Genomic DNA, 13411 nt, shown 5'->3' with positions numbered 1-13411 from the left:
TGATAAGCGTTGGGACATCACAGTCTTTGGACTACACTACCCTTGAATGTCAACTAAAAATCTGCCAAAGAGTTAGTTGGTGTAACATAGTACTCCATTGTTAGTAAAAAGAATAAATACTGCATTTATATATTTTTAGTGTCTATTCATCCCATATCGGAGATAGCTAATGCGTAGATAGCCAAGATATGCAATAAAATGCAAAGCCCATTGACATAATTAAACATACCTTTCTCGGCCTTTTGGCTAAGATCAAGTGTAGTATCTGTTCTTATCAGTTTAATATCTGATATGTGGGCCATTGGTTCACACGATATTAACTTAATTTTTTAAGGGGAAAAGTCCATTAAGGTAGCTTGCTACCTGGGCTTTTGCGCGTCGTCCATGCGTTGCACTACTGCTTGGGCCTGGCGCACCCCACCAAATTGAGTACAACTTTTCAAATTTAACATTTTTCTGCTTAATTTGAAACCAGGAAATAAACAAATAGCTCTTTTGATTAATGTGTTCCAATAAATATGACAGGATGTTTAACCATTAATCTCCAAACACAACTCACTTTGATGTTAGAATGTGACGAATACCAAAATAACTTCTTACAGATGGGTTGCTAAGTCATGTATTAAAGCAAACAATGTAACAATCATCTCAAGCATGACCAACAAATATACTTTGCACTGGAGAAATCTATTTGCTAGCAGTGTAAAAAACACATAGAAGTATGAAATGTACCCTCTCGGTTTAGGAAGCAAAAAACATTGTGCTTTCATTTAGCAATCTATCATCTGCTTCACAATAGCCACATGATAAGAGTGTAACAAGTGATATGTGTATATTATGCTCATGTCACAAGTTTGAACTCTGTTGCATACAATGGAGAAAGATATATACGAGCATATTCCCTATTCCGTGCGTCACTAGCTCTTATTAATTTTATGGTTATAACAATTGCTAGCCCAAGAACAGGGATTTCTTCCTGCTCGAATGCAAAAAAACACAAAACATACTCATGTTAGAGAGCCTAAAATGCTTAGAAGATCCACAGTATGACACTGAAGTGAAATAAGCATCCCAATATGTTTAAATCTGCATAGCAAATTCTGTACCATTTACCAGCCAGACAATACTCGAATCATCACTGTCAGCTGTTCATTTTATTATTAAGCATAATCTGATATATAAGAACTAAAAACGCTCTAACACATTCGAGAAAGCAAAGGAGATTGTTTTTGTATTAGTCTATTCATCCCATATCAGAAATAACTAATGCCTATATAGCCAAGATTTGCTATAAAATCAAGGCCCATTACCTGAATAAGGCATACCTTTCTCGGCCTTTTGGCTAAGATCAAGTGTAGTATCTGTTCTTATCAGTTTAATATCTGATATGTGAGCCATTGGCTCACACGATATTAACTCAATTTTTTAAGGGGGAAGGTCCATGAAAGTAGCTTGCTACTTGGGCCTTCACGCGTCGCCTTGGCGTTGCACTACAGCCCAGGCCTGGCACACCCCACCAAATCAAGTCAAACATTTCCCAACTTAAATGTATGTCTCATGAATATATTCAAATGAACTATCATTATTCATTATAATTCCAAGTGAGAAAACAACACATTAAAATTCAAATAGTATCTGACCAGACTTTTAGTTACTCGTCAACCACAACACTGATCTCATTTTTCTCAAGCAGATCATAGAATTCCTTAGTTCTCCTCTGGTTGTTCCAATGGTGCTTCTTCCACAAACCCCCAGCAACTATTCCAAGAGCAATCCCTATCATAATCTCCTTCACTACACTTGGACCCTTGTATGCAGCATGTGCAATATGGGAACCTGCCATTTTTCCCTTCTTTTAAAGAAGAGGTATAAAGAAAAGGCGTCAACCACGAAGCTCCAATTTGTAAGAGAAAAAACAAAAAATAGCAACAGTAAAAATCATTGAATAACTCTCTCCCCCTATTCCTTCATTCAATCCCTTTCCAAAAGCAAATTTGACTTCCCGGATATTAAAGAGACGTTTTCTTTTTCTTTTTCATATTCTTCAGATTGTTAAGTTTAGTCGAACCACCACATGGAACTTCATCACTCCGAAAAACACTTTCATGAAATTCCGAAATCCAGAATTTTCAGTAATTTGAGAAACAACAAAAATCACTTTATTTCACTCCAAAGTATTCAAAGATAACTCTAATTTGTATTCATGGTTAACTGCAACTCTAACTTTCAAATATCATTTTCTACTTTGATACAATGAAATATGGCCAAAAAAGCATAGTAACTTGAAATCAAGCATTTTACTGTATCAAACGATCATTTACTACAGCAAATAACCATAGAAATTGAAGAAGAAGAAAAAACACAAGAAGGGAAGAAGCAAACCTTAGCAAGTAGATCGGTGTGAGACGGTTACGCAAAATAACAGGGGCACGAAAAAGAGTTTTCGGCTGAATTCTAGAAGCCAACGAAAAGGGTAAATATTTGGTAAAACGAGCTCCACTCTATTTATGGTGGTCTACAGGAGAATGGAGAACCATCTAGTATTTTGATGAAATTTTGACTACCGTTTGTATGGCCATTTGGATACATCTTTATGAGTAATTTTTATAGATAGTCACGAAAAATTATTTGGTAATATTATTTATGTTTATTTTATAACTATAAAATCACTTAAATTTATTTATTTTTTAAAAATATATTTGATACATATACAAAAAAATATTATCTCTTCTATTAGAATATCATGTCACATTTTTTAATAATATTTCTTTTAGATAAGTGTTTGTGTCTCTGCTTTTCATTATTATTTATACGATGTTTTTTTTTATTTGTTTATACTTCTCTGATTTGAAAAAATTATTTAGTTTGTTCTATTTTAACTTGCTTAGTGGATAATTTTTTCTAAAATTATAGAATATGTTTTGATTATATCTTTTAGTTTTAAATTCATATTCTTTAGTAATATCTTTATTATTTTGAATGTCGATAATATCTTGTAGCTACATTGAATATGAAATCAACTATCGATGACGAAAAATACTTTAATTGTGGACATCTTAATGGATCGCTTTACATTAAATTTGTGTAAACAAAAAGTAAGTAACAACTTAAAATATCTATAATCATATTAAAATTTAATTAACTTTCTAAATTCTATCGATAGGACATAAATCAAATAAATAGATATTGGGTTCGTGCTAGCATAGACACCCGTATCTAGTTGAAAGCTTACATGTAAGTTTTAAATTTTGTTTCTTTGAAGTAGAGAGTTCTAAATCAAATATTTTATATATTTTTAATAATTTTAAAATCATAAATATAACTAAATTCTGTGTAAACCGAAGGTTAGTTCCGCTCTTAACTTTTTATGAGAATCGAAATGATTTTTTCTTTACGATTGACAAGAAGATTTTTTATCGAAGAAAATCACGCAAATAATAAATGTCACTTGTGTAGTACTAATTAGTTATTTTTATAACATATTATTTTTCAAGTTAATAATAAAAAAAACACTTAATTAAATATTACTATCCACTTACTTCAATCATCTATTATTTCCTTTATCTATATAAATTGTTTTTTCTTTATATTAAAATAAATCTCAATTTATAACGGTGATTAAATATTTGAAATAAATTAGCATTAGGAGCCTACATACATTTAAAGAATTAAAAATATCACTAATAAATTTAAAAAATATTACATAACATTTCATTAGGGGAGAGATAATATTTTTTTGTGTCAAATATATTTTGAAAAAAATAAATAAAATTAAGTAATATTATATTTTAAAACAAACATAAATAATATTATTAGATAATTTCTTAAACATGAAGAAATCACTCTATATTTACTCCCTCCCTCGCTTTCAATTTGTTTATCAATGCAGACCTGTGCCGAAATTCAAGAAAGTACAGATGTTTTTTTTTTTTTACGGTATGTCAAATGTAATTATACTCTTTGAATTATGCTATGTTAAATATACTGTTGGAGTAAGTGGAGATTTAGTCTATTTCTATTATTTATATTATATCATGCCTAACTGTCGAAGCTCTCATTTCTTTTTAGTTGTACATCTTTAATCAACTATTAATCAAACTTATGTACTAACCATGTAAAATCTCTTTAATACCACAAAGACACCAAAATGATAATTACAGTGAAATGTTCTTAAGACATTACTTAAGTAACTTGATAAATAAATCAGGTTATGATAACCTGATTTATGATTACTTGCTATAACAAGAAAGAATACGCTAATAATGTAGAAATTCTTATAAGTGATAAATCAGAACACAATACCCTCCAAAGAACATAACTGTGGAGAAAGTAATTTTATTTAACCAAGCAAAGGAGACCAAACAAAATTTAAACCCATAGTTCTCAATATAGATGACAAAGCAAGTCATTGGATTCAACATATCCTAGATACCACCATGTTCATTCAAATAGAAATGTAAAAATGCTTTTAAATCCAAGAAAGGAATTAGGTTGGCTGATTTCTCCAACTTGTACTGAAGAAATGCCCTCTTGTTCCTTGAAACTTGGAGAACGTAGTGGATATCCAACTTTATTCCTTATAAAGTAAGCATCTGCAGCTGACAACAATCTTGATCTTTCCTCTGCATCTTTTCTTGAGGTTTCCATAAAAAGATCAGTTTTTTCACTTGTACCAGGGGTGTGTCCATGAAGAGTTAGATCCTCAACCTCTTCAATTTGTTTACTTGCTGCATCTTTCGTAACTTTTGTTGGAGTTGTCTCTTGAAACCCAAAGCTGGAAGAATAATGCTCAGGTTGGTGAATTATGCAGGTTCCATTGGCCACACTGTGTAACTTGTGTTCTGTGTTCTTCACATTCTCAAAGCTGTGGAACATCTCAGAATCTATAGGGTTATATTTGAATATCGTTTCTTCAGCAATTGTTTCAGATGGAACACTCCCAGTTTCAAAGAAAAGCTCACCTAGAACAGTATAATTTGATGTCAGCCTGCATATTAATCTACAGATATTAGCGCCAATGACTTTGTATATTACCTCTCTCATCAGGCAGGTAAATGGCATTAGAGACGTGATGGCTATATGGTATCTGATCTTTGTTAGAAAATGGTCTATTTTCTTCTAGATCAATGTATTCTGCAGATTGAATGACCATGTTGTGACATGGGACTTTGGTTCTTCTCAATTCTTCAGATACTCCTACAGCATTCTCAAGAAGAAGCTGCTTCTCGCGAGTGCGCTTTCTGATGAGATTCAAAGTCTCTAATGATGGTAAACGTGTACCTTTCAGTGAGGTCAAAGCAGGGAGGTTTTTAGCCTTTTCACGTATATGGTCAAATATTGTATTTTCGTTTATGATTCTGCATTCATCATCTTCAACCGCAGCAGCAAGTACCACTTCATTGATATATATAGCAGCAGAAGTCAGTAACACATTGAAGTACATTAATCACAAAACATGTGAACTTAAATTGCTACCTTCGTCTAGATCTTCATCTATTAGCTTGAAACTGGGCCTGATAACAGAAACAAGAAGTCAGTTAGTATTCAGTGTGGAAGTAGATTCAACCTGTCATACATGTAAGAGAGAACGATAGAATCTGGAACCTTCAGTTTCCCCAAAACATATACCACACAATTATTTCATATGGTGCCATCAAATATAGACGGAATTTGCTATAAGTTCAAACTTCTCTCTCCTGTATAAGGTCTAATATTCATGACCCAATATTCCAAATAAGAAACAGAAATTACAAAATTAGCAGTCATATTGTCAATAATCATGGTTATCATATGCTTTATGTTCATAAAAAGGGAAAGTTAGCTCTCACATGTCTGAGCTCCAACCAGCTTCAGTTAAACTGTGAGACACTTGGCATGATGCTTGAGCTGCATCTTGTGTGTCCTCTATGATGCAGGCATCATTGTTCTGGAAGGAAGAGGGTTGCTTGGTTCTGTACTTCATCACAAAATTATGGTCAACCATGTTTATCAATACAACCTTTTGATGCAGATCAACACCAACTGCAGAAAAATGATGTGATCTAGTCAGATAAAACTCAAGGAGAAGGAGTACACATAAATGAAAATATACATAGAATGTGTTAGTAGTTAACTAAATTCATCAAATATCAGATCTGCTTTAACAGTCAGCTTCCCTTGCTGAGGACTCGGCACCATAACTGTCTTGCTATAAGGGCTGTAAAAGAAAACCATAATAACAGGGAAGGTCACTACTAAAAATGGCATTCACAAGAATTTCATGAATTTAATAATATAGTTGGCATAGTTTGGCAGTTTCTCAGGCTTGATTTGGAAATGGGGACCAAACTTTTAAGAGTACCTAGGAAATTCATCCACCCTGCAGCAAGAAAAAAAATCCAAGTCATTCTAGTGGGTAAATAATCATAAAGAAAATTTTAACATCATTAGTTCATAAGTAGAACAGCCAAAGGGAATCATTAGATAGGCATCAGATGTATGACTACTCATACAGAAGTATAAGCTGGACACCTAGAAAATTGACCTAATATAAGCATGCTTTGAAAATCCTAATAATTTGTTGGGAACCTTGTTAATTTCAAGAAAAAGAAAGATATTCTAAATTTGAGCTGATACAAACATGCTTTGAAATGTTCATACTTTGTTGAGAAGCTTTTGTTTTTTCAAGGAAAATGATGTCATTTTGAAAGTGCACACTACATATTTAAGAATCTATTACCTAATTTTCTCATGAAACAGTACCAGATTATCTTCTTCAACGCCAACCACCTATCAGAAAGTTTTCAACTGAATGTCATTGAGTAAATTCTACAACAAAGTAAGTGTGATGTAGAAAATCACGCACAGGCGAAATGTTCCCTATAATTACCATACCATATCAGCATAATGTCGTTTAGTTGTTTGAGCAGGTTGTGACAACCTAGTCAGTGTTACCATAACCTTGGACTTCCCTTGCCTTTGGCTCTCAGTTTCCTCAACCCTCATCTCAATTTCTGGGGGTAGCGATAGTAATGACTCTTTTATATGATTCCCAAAAGGATATTTTCTTCCAGTGACCATCTCTATTTTCCTTGGATCTGCATCGGAGAGTGAGGCAAATGATTTTACTCCCATTGAATGAAGTGCCTATGCAGGAGGATAAGTGTACATCAGGAGAAACCTTAGGAATCTGTCTGTTCCCAAAACATGGACTATCAGATCAATATAAGCTACAAACCTTTGCTGTCACCATTCCAATACCAGGTAATTGTTTCAGCAAGTATGGACTATCATCCCAGACCTTTTGATACAAGGATTTGGTTAGAAGTGCTGAACTCAAAGCTCCTCGATAGTTCTTCCTGTATAGGAAATACTCTTTCATGCACTTTGCAATTCTATAGCCATTTGCACATATAGAGTTCACGTCCTATATCATTAAAAGACTATTAGCCCATATCAATGCTTTTGGTGAATGGTAATATAATACATGAACTTGATGACAACCTGGCTAAGGGATAAATCAAAGACCAAAGGGTCCCCCGTTAAGCAGTCGTTTGCCAAAACAAATATCTTCTCTTCTTTGGTTTGGACCCTCTTTTTTCTCTTCTCTTTATCCCCAAGGATGTGAAACCGGAGCCTATTGTCTTTGTCAATGTTTATGTCATTCAGGAGCTTCTTCTCATTGCGCCTCAGTTGTATCCCTTCATTTTACAGGAAAGTGAGACATAACACCTGTTGTAATTACTCAAACATTTTAATTGGTAGAGTATGTGAAGATACAGCTAAGTTCCTCAGCACGGCAAATGATTTGAAGTGCATCCTCTATGCTACAGCTTCCAGGGGCTTGCATGATGTGCTTCATCGTATTGAATTTCAGATAATATTTCGTCATCAACTTTCCAGGTTCTGCGTATAAACGAGGCACAAATTATGATTTCCAAACATGTATATTAGACTATACTGCATTCTGAAATCTCCATACCAAGAGGCTTTAAGAGGAAACCATCTTCATCTGTCCAAATCAATTGATACCTTGACAACTCATTTACATTCTGAACACAAATATCTGGAATATATATTTTAAGTCAGCACATATGGCTAAATAAACTTGAAAGAATTTCATAGTTTACCAGTGTCACTGATCACCTTGCATATGCCTCTCTAAACGGTCGCCAGTTAGCCCCTTCCTTACTGCATATTTCTCTGGATTCTATATTTTGACTGAAAATTGTCAGGAATAAAATTTTACAGAAATTGCAGATAGATCATGTTCTCATTAATCAGCTCAGGAAGATATACCTTTCTTATTCTAACATACAAAAATGAGCATTTCATCCATTCAATTGCTCCTGTTATATCTGACACGGTCAGTTGAACAATCTCTGCTGTTAGGTGCTCTGTAATACATGGAAGCAATCTAAAGAGAAAGAAAACCACATCAACTTCTTGGTTACACAGTCCGTTCTGTATGCACCCAAGATCGAAAAGCATCACTAACTAACAAGATGAATAGTGACATACTGCGACTCCACCAATTCGCATCCACTTAATAAATTCTCGTACAAGTGAACCTAATGTGTAAAAGAAGGTTTAGATAGGAAAATTAGCAGTAATGATCAAGATGAAGTACAGAAGATTAGCTACCGACTGATGACTGCAGGGAAAGAAGAGAAAAGACAACATAAAAAAACTCTAAGTCAATTTTTCACAATGTGGTGAACCTCATATCTATTACAATAGAAGACTCACAGTTTCTTTTCTGGTCATGATTATGACCATTCCCGTGTCATCAAATGGTGGTCGACCTGCTCTTCCTGACATCTGCAATAGTTAGAAAATATATAACTCTTATTTGGAACTAACAATAATTTTACTTTAGATGTAGGTTTCCAAGTGTGCACAAAATCATTATCTTTGAATTCTAGATACAGTACAATTTTGTATTGCCGAATACAAATGACTTAGCAGAGGAACCCCAGGGAAGAGTAGCATGCCTGCAGGACGGTTGATCTGTCATATTCCATGTAAGTCCCTTTTTCCTTATTGCTGGAAAGAACATGATAGAATTACAAAGATGACATCTGACTAATGAAGAAATGAGATAATAGCTGGTGGACATACAAGTACTGAGTTGATTTAAGCACAACGGTATGTGCTGGTAGATTAATTCCATGGGCAAGAGTATTTGTAGTGCACAGCACTTGAATATCACCATTCAGAAAGAGGCCTTCAATGAGGTTGCGGTCGTTCATGGAAAGTCCACCATTGTGATAACCAACTGCATAACACAGATAATCAATAATCTGCAGGGTCTAGGCTCAATACACCTACATATTCAACACCCCAGTTCAAAGGAAAAAAGAGAATGAAAAACACATTTTGTTTCAATCAGGGGTCTGATAGTGCCGCAACAAAAGTTAGGGAGGATAGAACATACCACCATAAAGAATATAAGACTGCATTTGTTTGTCACTACATGATAGTGAAGCTTCCCTCAACCTTTCTTGTTGCTCTCTGCTTTTGATGAAAGGATTTGAATGACCAAAGGTCATTGCTGTCTGAGAGAGCTGTTGTGCTGCCTCTTGTGCTCCTTTTCTGGTTGAGCAAAAAACTAGAGCAGACTTTCCTCTAGAATGTTGCATGAGGATATCTGTACAAACTCTCATGCTTAGTTCTAGACATTGAATAGAACATAAAGGGAGTATAAATTGAAAATAGGAGGTATATGACGTCACAACTAGCTTCTTATGCTTACCAAAGACAAAGTTCTGTAGGCGCTGGAAAAGAAAATCAAACAGTATTGTCAAGATACTAAGAGGTATTTCAAGGTGTAATAATGATAATCTCTAGCTATCCTGTAAAATAGATTCTAAAATTTGACAAAGCAAGACATGAAACTGGTAGAAGTGGGGAGACATTCAAAACTTTGAAAGAGTGACCAGAGGTATAAACAGAAAACTGAAAAATAAAAGACAACAAACAACATACCTTTTCAAATAGAAAGTCATTCTTTGCTGGAGTGTATCCTGCAGACAGAGGGTTGGCAATGCAGAACTTATAAGAAGCTCAGCAGTGATTGCCCCAGAGGCATGTCAATGCACTTCCTACAAAAGGTGCTTGATGCATTTTATAGCATTATACCGATATGTTTGATTCAGTGTCCTCAATGTACTTCCGTCTCATTTTATCAGAAAGTACCCTCACTCCCAAAATGAAGTACTTTGTCATTTACTTGGCAGTTGGATCTCAATATTATCCAATCAAAGATCTAACTGGGACCTGCTTTGATAATTTTGTTTGAATTCAACTTTAAACTTCCATTTTTTTTAAGTTTTAAACTTAAGAATATTATAAATTCAAACTCCCAAGCATAGCCTGCCCACCTTCCTAACTACTACCAAGTCAAAAAATGACACCTGATTTAGGGTAAAGGTAGTAAGCACAAATTAAATAATTGAGTTAGGGTGTAACCAGGACTGAATCAAATTGAACATTCATCTTAAGAATAAGTAAATACCAAAAACTTTGTTAGTCAACTTCACGGGTCTCATTTCTTCCCCAAACCTGCATATTGGACAGTGTATTACAGAACTAAAGTGATACTTTCTTTGATAATAGAAAGATGGCATATATATAGAATTCTACCTTTTTACTCCTTGCCTGGGGACCATGAGCCATTCTGCTGCATAAATAGAGACTTACAATCAAACTACTATATCAGAGATTATCATGAAATGTTGGCTTGTTTGAAATGTCTTGAAATTTACCAAGGTCATCAATGTTGGGAATGGTTGCAGAAACAGCTAAAAAACGGACATTAGCTAGAGCACTTGATTTCAGTTCAGGTTTGCGAGAAAGCATTTTAATTCTACTGACAATTGCCTCCAAAGCTGCTCCACGAGGATCATTCAAGAAATGGACTTCATCAATTAGCACCAATGCAATATCACCAAAAAAACTCAGACCTCCATCATTTATGCGATAACGAGTCACAGAATCAAACTTCTGCAGAAAAATAACAAACTCAATGGCAAACACATAGTTAGCCAAGAAACAGAAAAAGAGTGATGACTGGTTTTCATTGTCTGACCTCAGGAGTGGTAAGAATTACATCAGCGTCCTGTATATCTGTGATTTTGTAGTTCTCATTGTCCCCTGTCAGTTCCAAGCAATTTATCCCCCATGAACCAAGCTTCTGGTTCCAATTACGAAGCTTCTCTTGTATCAGTGCTTTTGAGGGTGCAACATATATCTATATATCAGAAGAAAAAAGGAGTTTGCTGTAGTGCTAAATGACTAAAAGATGATGAAAATTTCCAATGGCTACATAATTGTCTTTGCACGGGCAGGAGTAGGTAAAAGTGGCAAACATCACTGTAAATGAAAAAAGGGCCAGTAAAACCGTGCATTATTGAGGTGCACTAACTCTTTCATCGCAAGGATGATGATAAAAAGTTGTAGCAAAAAGAGAGTCTGAATAAGATGGTAGTGTGAAATAAAATAGACAAAGCATGCAGTTAAAACATCAGAAAATGAAGGTTTAACAGCAAGTTTGACTTCTTCCATTCAATGGATCATTCTCCTTGAAATTGCAAATTCAGTTATCTTGCACAAAACTTGATAGAAACTTACAGCCTTCAGAGACCCCTTTATGTGAATAAAATTTCCCTCTCCTGAGATAAACCTTGAGAGGAGCCTCAAAATGCATAGTTCAAAAAGCACTGTTTTCCCACTTCCTGTTGGCGCTGAAATTACCATGTTCACATCTGACTGGAAACAAGCAGGAAAGCATTCACTCTGCAGCGAATTAAAATATCTGCATGGAGAAAAACAGTACTTGGAACACTCTCAACTTGGGATACTAAGAATGTAATACAGTGATAGCGCAGATGTGAAGCTGATGATCAAACAGCCATCTCTACAGTTTGACTTGTGACCAAGGGCAAATAAAAAGAGCCAGCAATCAGCATTGAGGCATTTCTAGGAGTCTGGAAACAGTGTACAAGCTCTGTGGCTAGTATATGTGTAGTGGCTTCCTAAATGATTTACGTCACATCAACAATAACTAGTACACCTCAACCCTAAACTAGTTCAGGTCAGTATATGATTCCTCTCTCTCTCTCCTTATATATATCCCACACATATCATTTAAATGCTCAATTAGTTACCTCAAAAAATTAATAAGTCAATCTCTATACTAGAGGTTCTCTATATCCACTTTTACAAATTTCAGGTGATGCCCGTATCGCAGTAGGAGAGTGTGTAACTTCTTCATTTCAAGGATTCCAATACAATAAGTGCACTTGAACATTCAATGGACAGTGTTGACGAACGAAAGTCTTATAAAGTTTTACACAAAATATCTCATAGAAACAATAACTAGCACTAGTATATAAAGAAGTGCATAGAAATTCGATTGATAGGATACTGAACAGAGTAGTACCTGAAACTGAAAGTTGAACGGAAAACAGGAGGCAAGTCCAACACGGACTTAAGCGCATAACCATCCATGATTATCCAATTTCCTGATAAAAATGTATGTCAACAGATTTCACCTCAATGAGAAAGTGAAAATACATTAGAAACAACAGATAATCAAAATCACATTATCACCGATCACAATTATCATTCGCCGATATGGATTACAGCCTACTGAATTGATGAAGTCATGTAAGGATGAAAATCACCAAACATTAACCGGAATATTTATGTCTATATCCCTTTTGTTTGATTCATTACCTCTTTTCGATTTGAATAGCTGAAATTAACAACATTATGAAATACCTACTTCGTATTGTACCGTCAAAATTGGAGAAGACAAAGCGTTTCAACTCAACTGACAATTCTACGGCGAGAAAATCAGCGATCACTTTGCACTCTGTTGAAGAAATTGGAAGAAGAAGAAGGAGGAGGGAAATTCAAAGACAAAAGAGTAAATGAGTGAATCGAGTTCGTCGTTGGAATAGATCGCGTGAGTTAGAAGAAGGAAATGGGGTTAATTTGAAATTGGCGCGTATTTAAATTGGATGGTTTTTTCATTGAAAAATATATATGGGCCCTGCAAAAATACTTAATCGTATTCAATTTTTAAAGGAAAACTTATATAAATACAAAAGGCATAGTATATAAATATGACCCTTAACTTGGCTTTCGTCAGTAATCATAAGTATACACTTTAAATTGTATAAAAGTGAACAAGCAGACACACGTGTTCTACATGACATGTTATACATAGAATGCCACGTTAGACACAAAATTTTCATGTAGGCTGCCATGTAGGATGAATGCGTTAATTTGTTCAAATTTATATAAGTTTAAGTTTTACTTGTGCGCACATCTAAAGTTAAAAGTCATAGTTGTCAACTGACGCTAAGTTAAGGCTCATGTTTATGTATTATGTCAATATAAATATATATATATATATATATATATA

General features: G+C 34.5%; 2 protein-coding genes and 2 non-coding genes across 5 annotated transcripts in view; 2 read left to right on the top strand and 2 right to left on the bottom strand.

Moving 5' to 3' along the window:
• Positions 1 to 225: 225 nt before the first annotated feature.
• LOC114076199 lies at positions 226 to 421 on the top strand. Its single transcript, XR_003577077.1, has one exon. It is a non-coding gene; the product is annotated as a U2 spliceosomal RNA (small nuclear RNA).
• A 900-nt stretch (positions 422 to 1321) lies between these two features.
• LOC114076191 lies at positions 1322 to 1517 on the top strand. Its single transcript, XR_003577070.1, has one exon. It is a non-coding gene; the product is annotated as a U2 spliceosomal RNA (small nuclear RNA).
• Positions 1518 to 1533: 16 nt separating this feature from the next.
• On the bottom strand, positions 1534 to 2546 carry LOC107009489 (cytochrome c oxidase subunit 5C-like). 2 transcript variants are annotated; one of them, XM_015208830.2, is made up of 2 exons: positions 2383 to 2546; positions 1534 to 1849 (listed from the first exon to the last, which is right to left on the bottom strand). In XM_015208830.2, exon 2 carries the CDS (start codon positions 1841 to 1843, stop codon positions 1652 to 1654), a length of 192 nt encoding a protein of 63 aa, XP_015064316.1. In that variant the 5' UTR covers positions 1844 to 1849; positions 2383 to 2546; the 3' UTR covers positions 1534 to 1651. The 2 variants fall into 2 exon arrangements, with proteins under 2 accessions (XP_015064316.1, XP_015064315.1); XM_015208829.2 differs by having other exon boundaries at positions 1534 to 1852; positions 2383 to 2544.
• Positions 2547 to 4284: 1738 nt separating this feature from the next.
• Positions 4285 to 13411, bottom strand: part of LOC107010152 (DExH-box ATP-dependent RNA helicase DExH17) — a 12890-nt gene continuing 3763 nt past the window's right edge. Inside the window, exons 2-29 of the mRNA XM_027914221.1 lie at positions 12767 to 12890; positions 12422 to 12503; positions 11611 to 11794; positions 11069 to 11230; positions 10746 to 10983; positions 10624 to 10660; positions 10496 to 10542; positions 9967 to 10004; positions 9734 to 9755; positions 9416 to 9628; positions 9100 to 9256; positions 8973 to 9024; positions 8728 to 8799; positions 8500 to 8549; positions 8278 to 8395; positions 8125 to 8188; positions 7961 to 8044; positions 7759 to 7884; positions 7483 to 7679; positions 7217 to 7405; positions 6874 to 7125; positions 6719 to 6768; positions 6341 to 6358; positions 6114 to 6196; positions 5829 to 6021; positions 5476 to 5513; positions 5035 to 5394; positions 4285 to 4961 (exon numbers count right to left, since the gene is read on the bottom strand). Of these exons, the coding sequence (XP_027770022.1) occupies positions 4441 to 4961; positions 5035 to 5394; positions 5476 to 5513; positions 5829 to 6021; positions 6114 to 6196; positions 6341 to 6358; positions 6719 to 6768; positions 6874 to 7125; positions 7217 to 7405; positions 7483 to 7679; positions 7759 to 7884; positions 7961 to 8044; positions 8125 to 8188; positions 8278 to 8395; positions 8500 to 8549; positions 8728 to 8799; positions 8973 to 9024; positions 9100 to 9256; positions 9416 to 9628; positions 9734 to 9755; positions 9967 to 10004; positions 10496 to 10542; positions 10624 to 10660; positions 10746 to 10983; positions 11069 to 11230; positions 11611 to 11794; positions 12422 to 12503; positions 12767 to 12890 (3771 nt within the window). The 3' untranslated portion in view covers positions 4285 to 4440. The remainder of the gene's footprint in view (positions 4962 to 5034; positions 5395 to 5475; positions 5514 to 5828; positions 6022 to 6113; positions 6197 to 6340; positions 6359 to 6718; positions 6769 to 6873; positions 7126 to 7216; positions 7406 to 7482; positions 7680 to 7758; positions 7885 to 7960; positions 8045 to 8124; positions 8189 to 8277; positions 8396 to 8499; positions 8550 to 8727; positions 8800 to 8972; positions 9025 to 9099; positions 9257 to 9415; positions 9629 to 9733; positions 9756 to 9966; positions 10005 to 10495; positions 10543 to 10623; positions 10661 to 10745; positions 10984 to 11068; positions 11231 to 11610; positions 11795 to 12421; positions 12504 to 12766; positions 12891 to 13411) is intronic.

This window comes from Solanum pennellii, chromosome 2, assembly GCF_001406875.1.
Source record: "Solanum pennellii chromosome 2, SPENNV200".
NCBI lineage: Eukaryota > Viridiplantae > Streptophyta > Magnoliopsida > Solanales > Solanaceae > Solanum > Solanum pennellii.
Note: the sequence above shows the minus strand (reverse complement) of the source record. Positions and strands in the feature narration are given on the sequence as shown.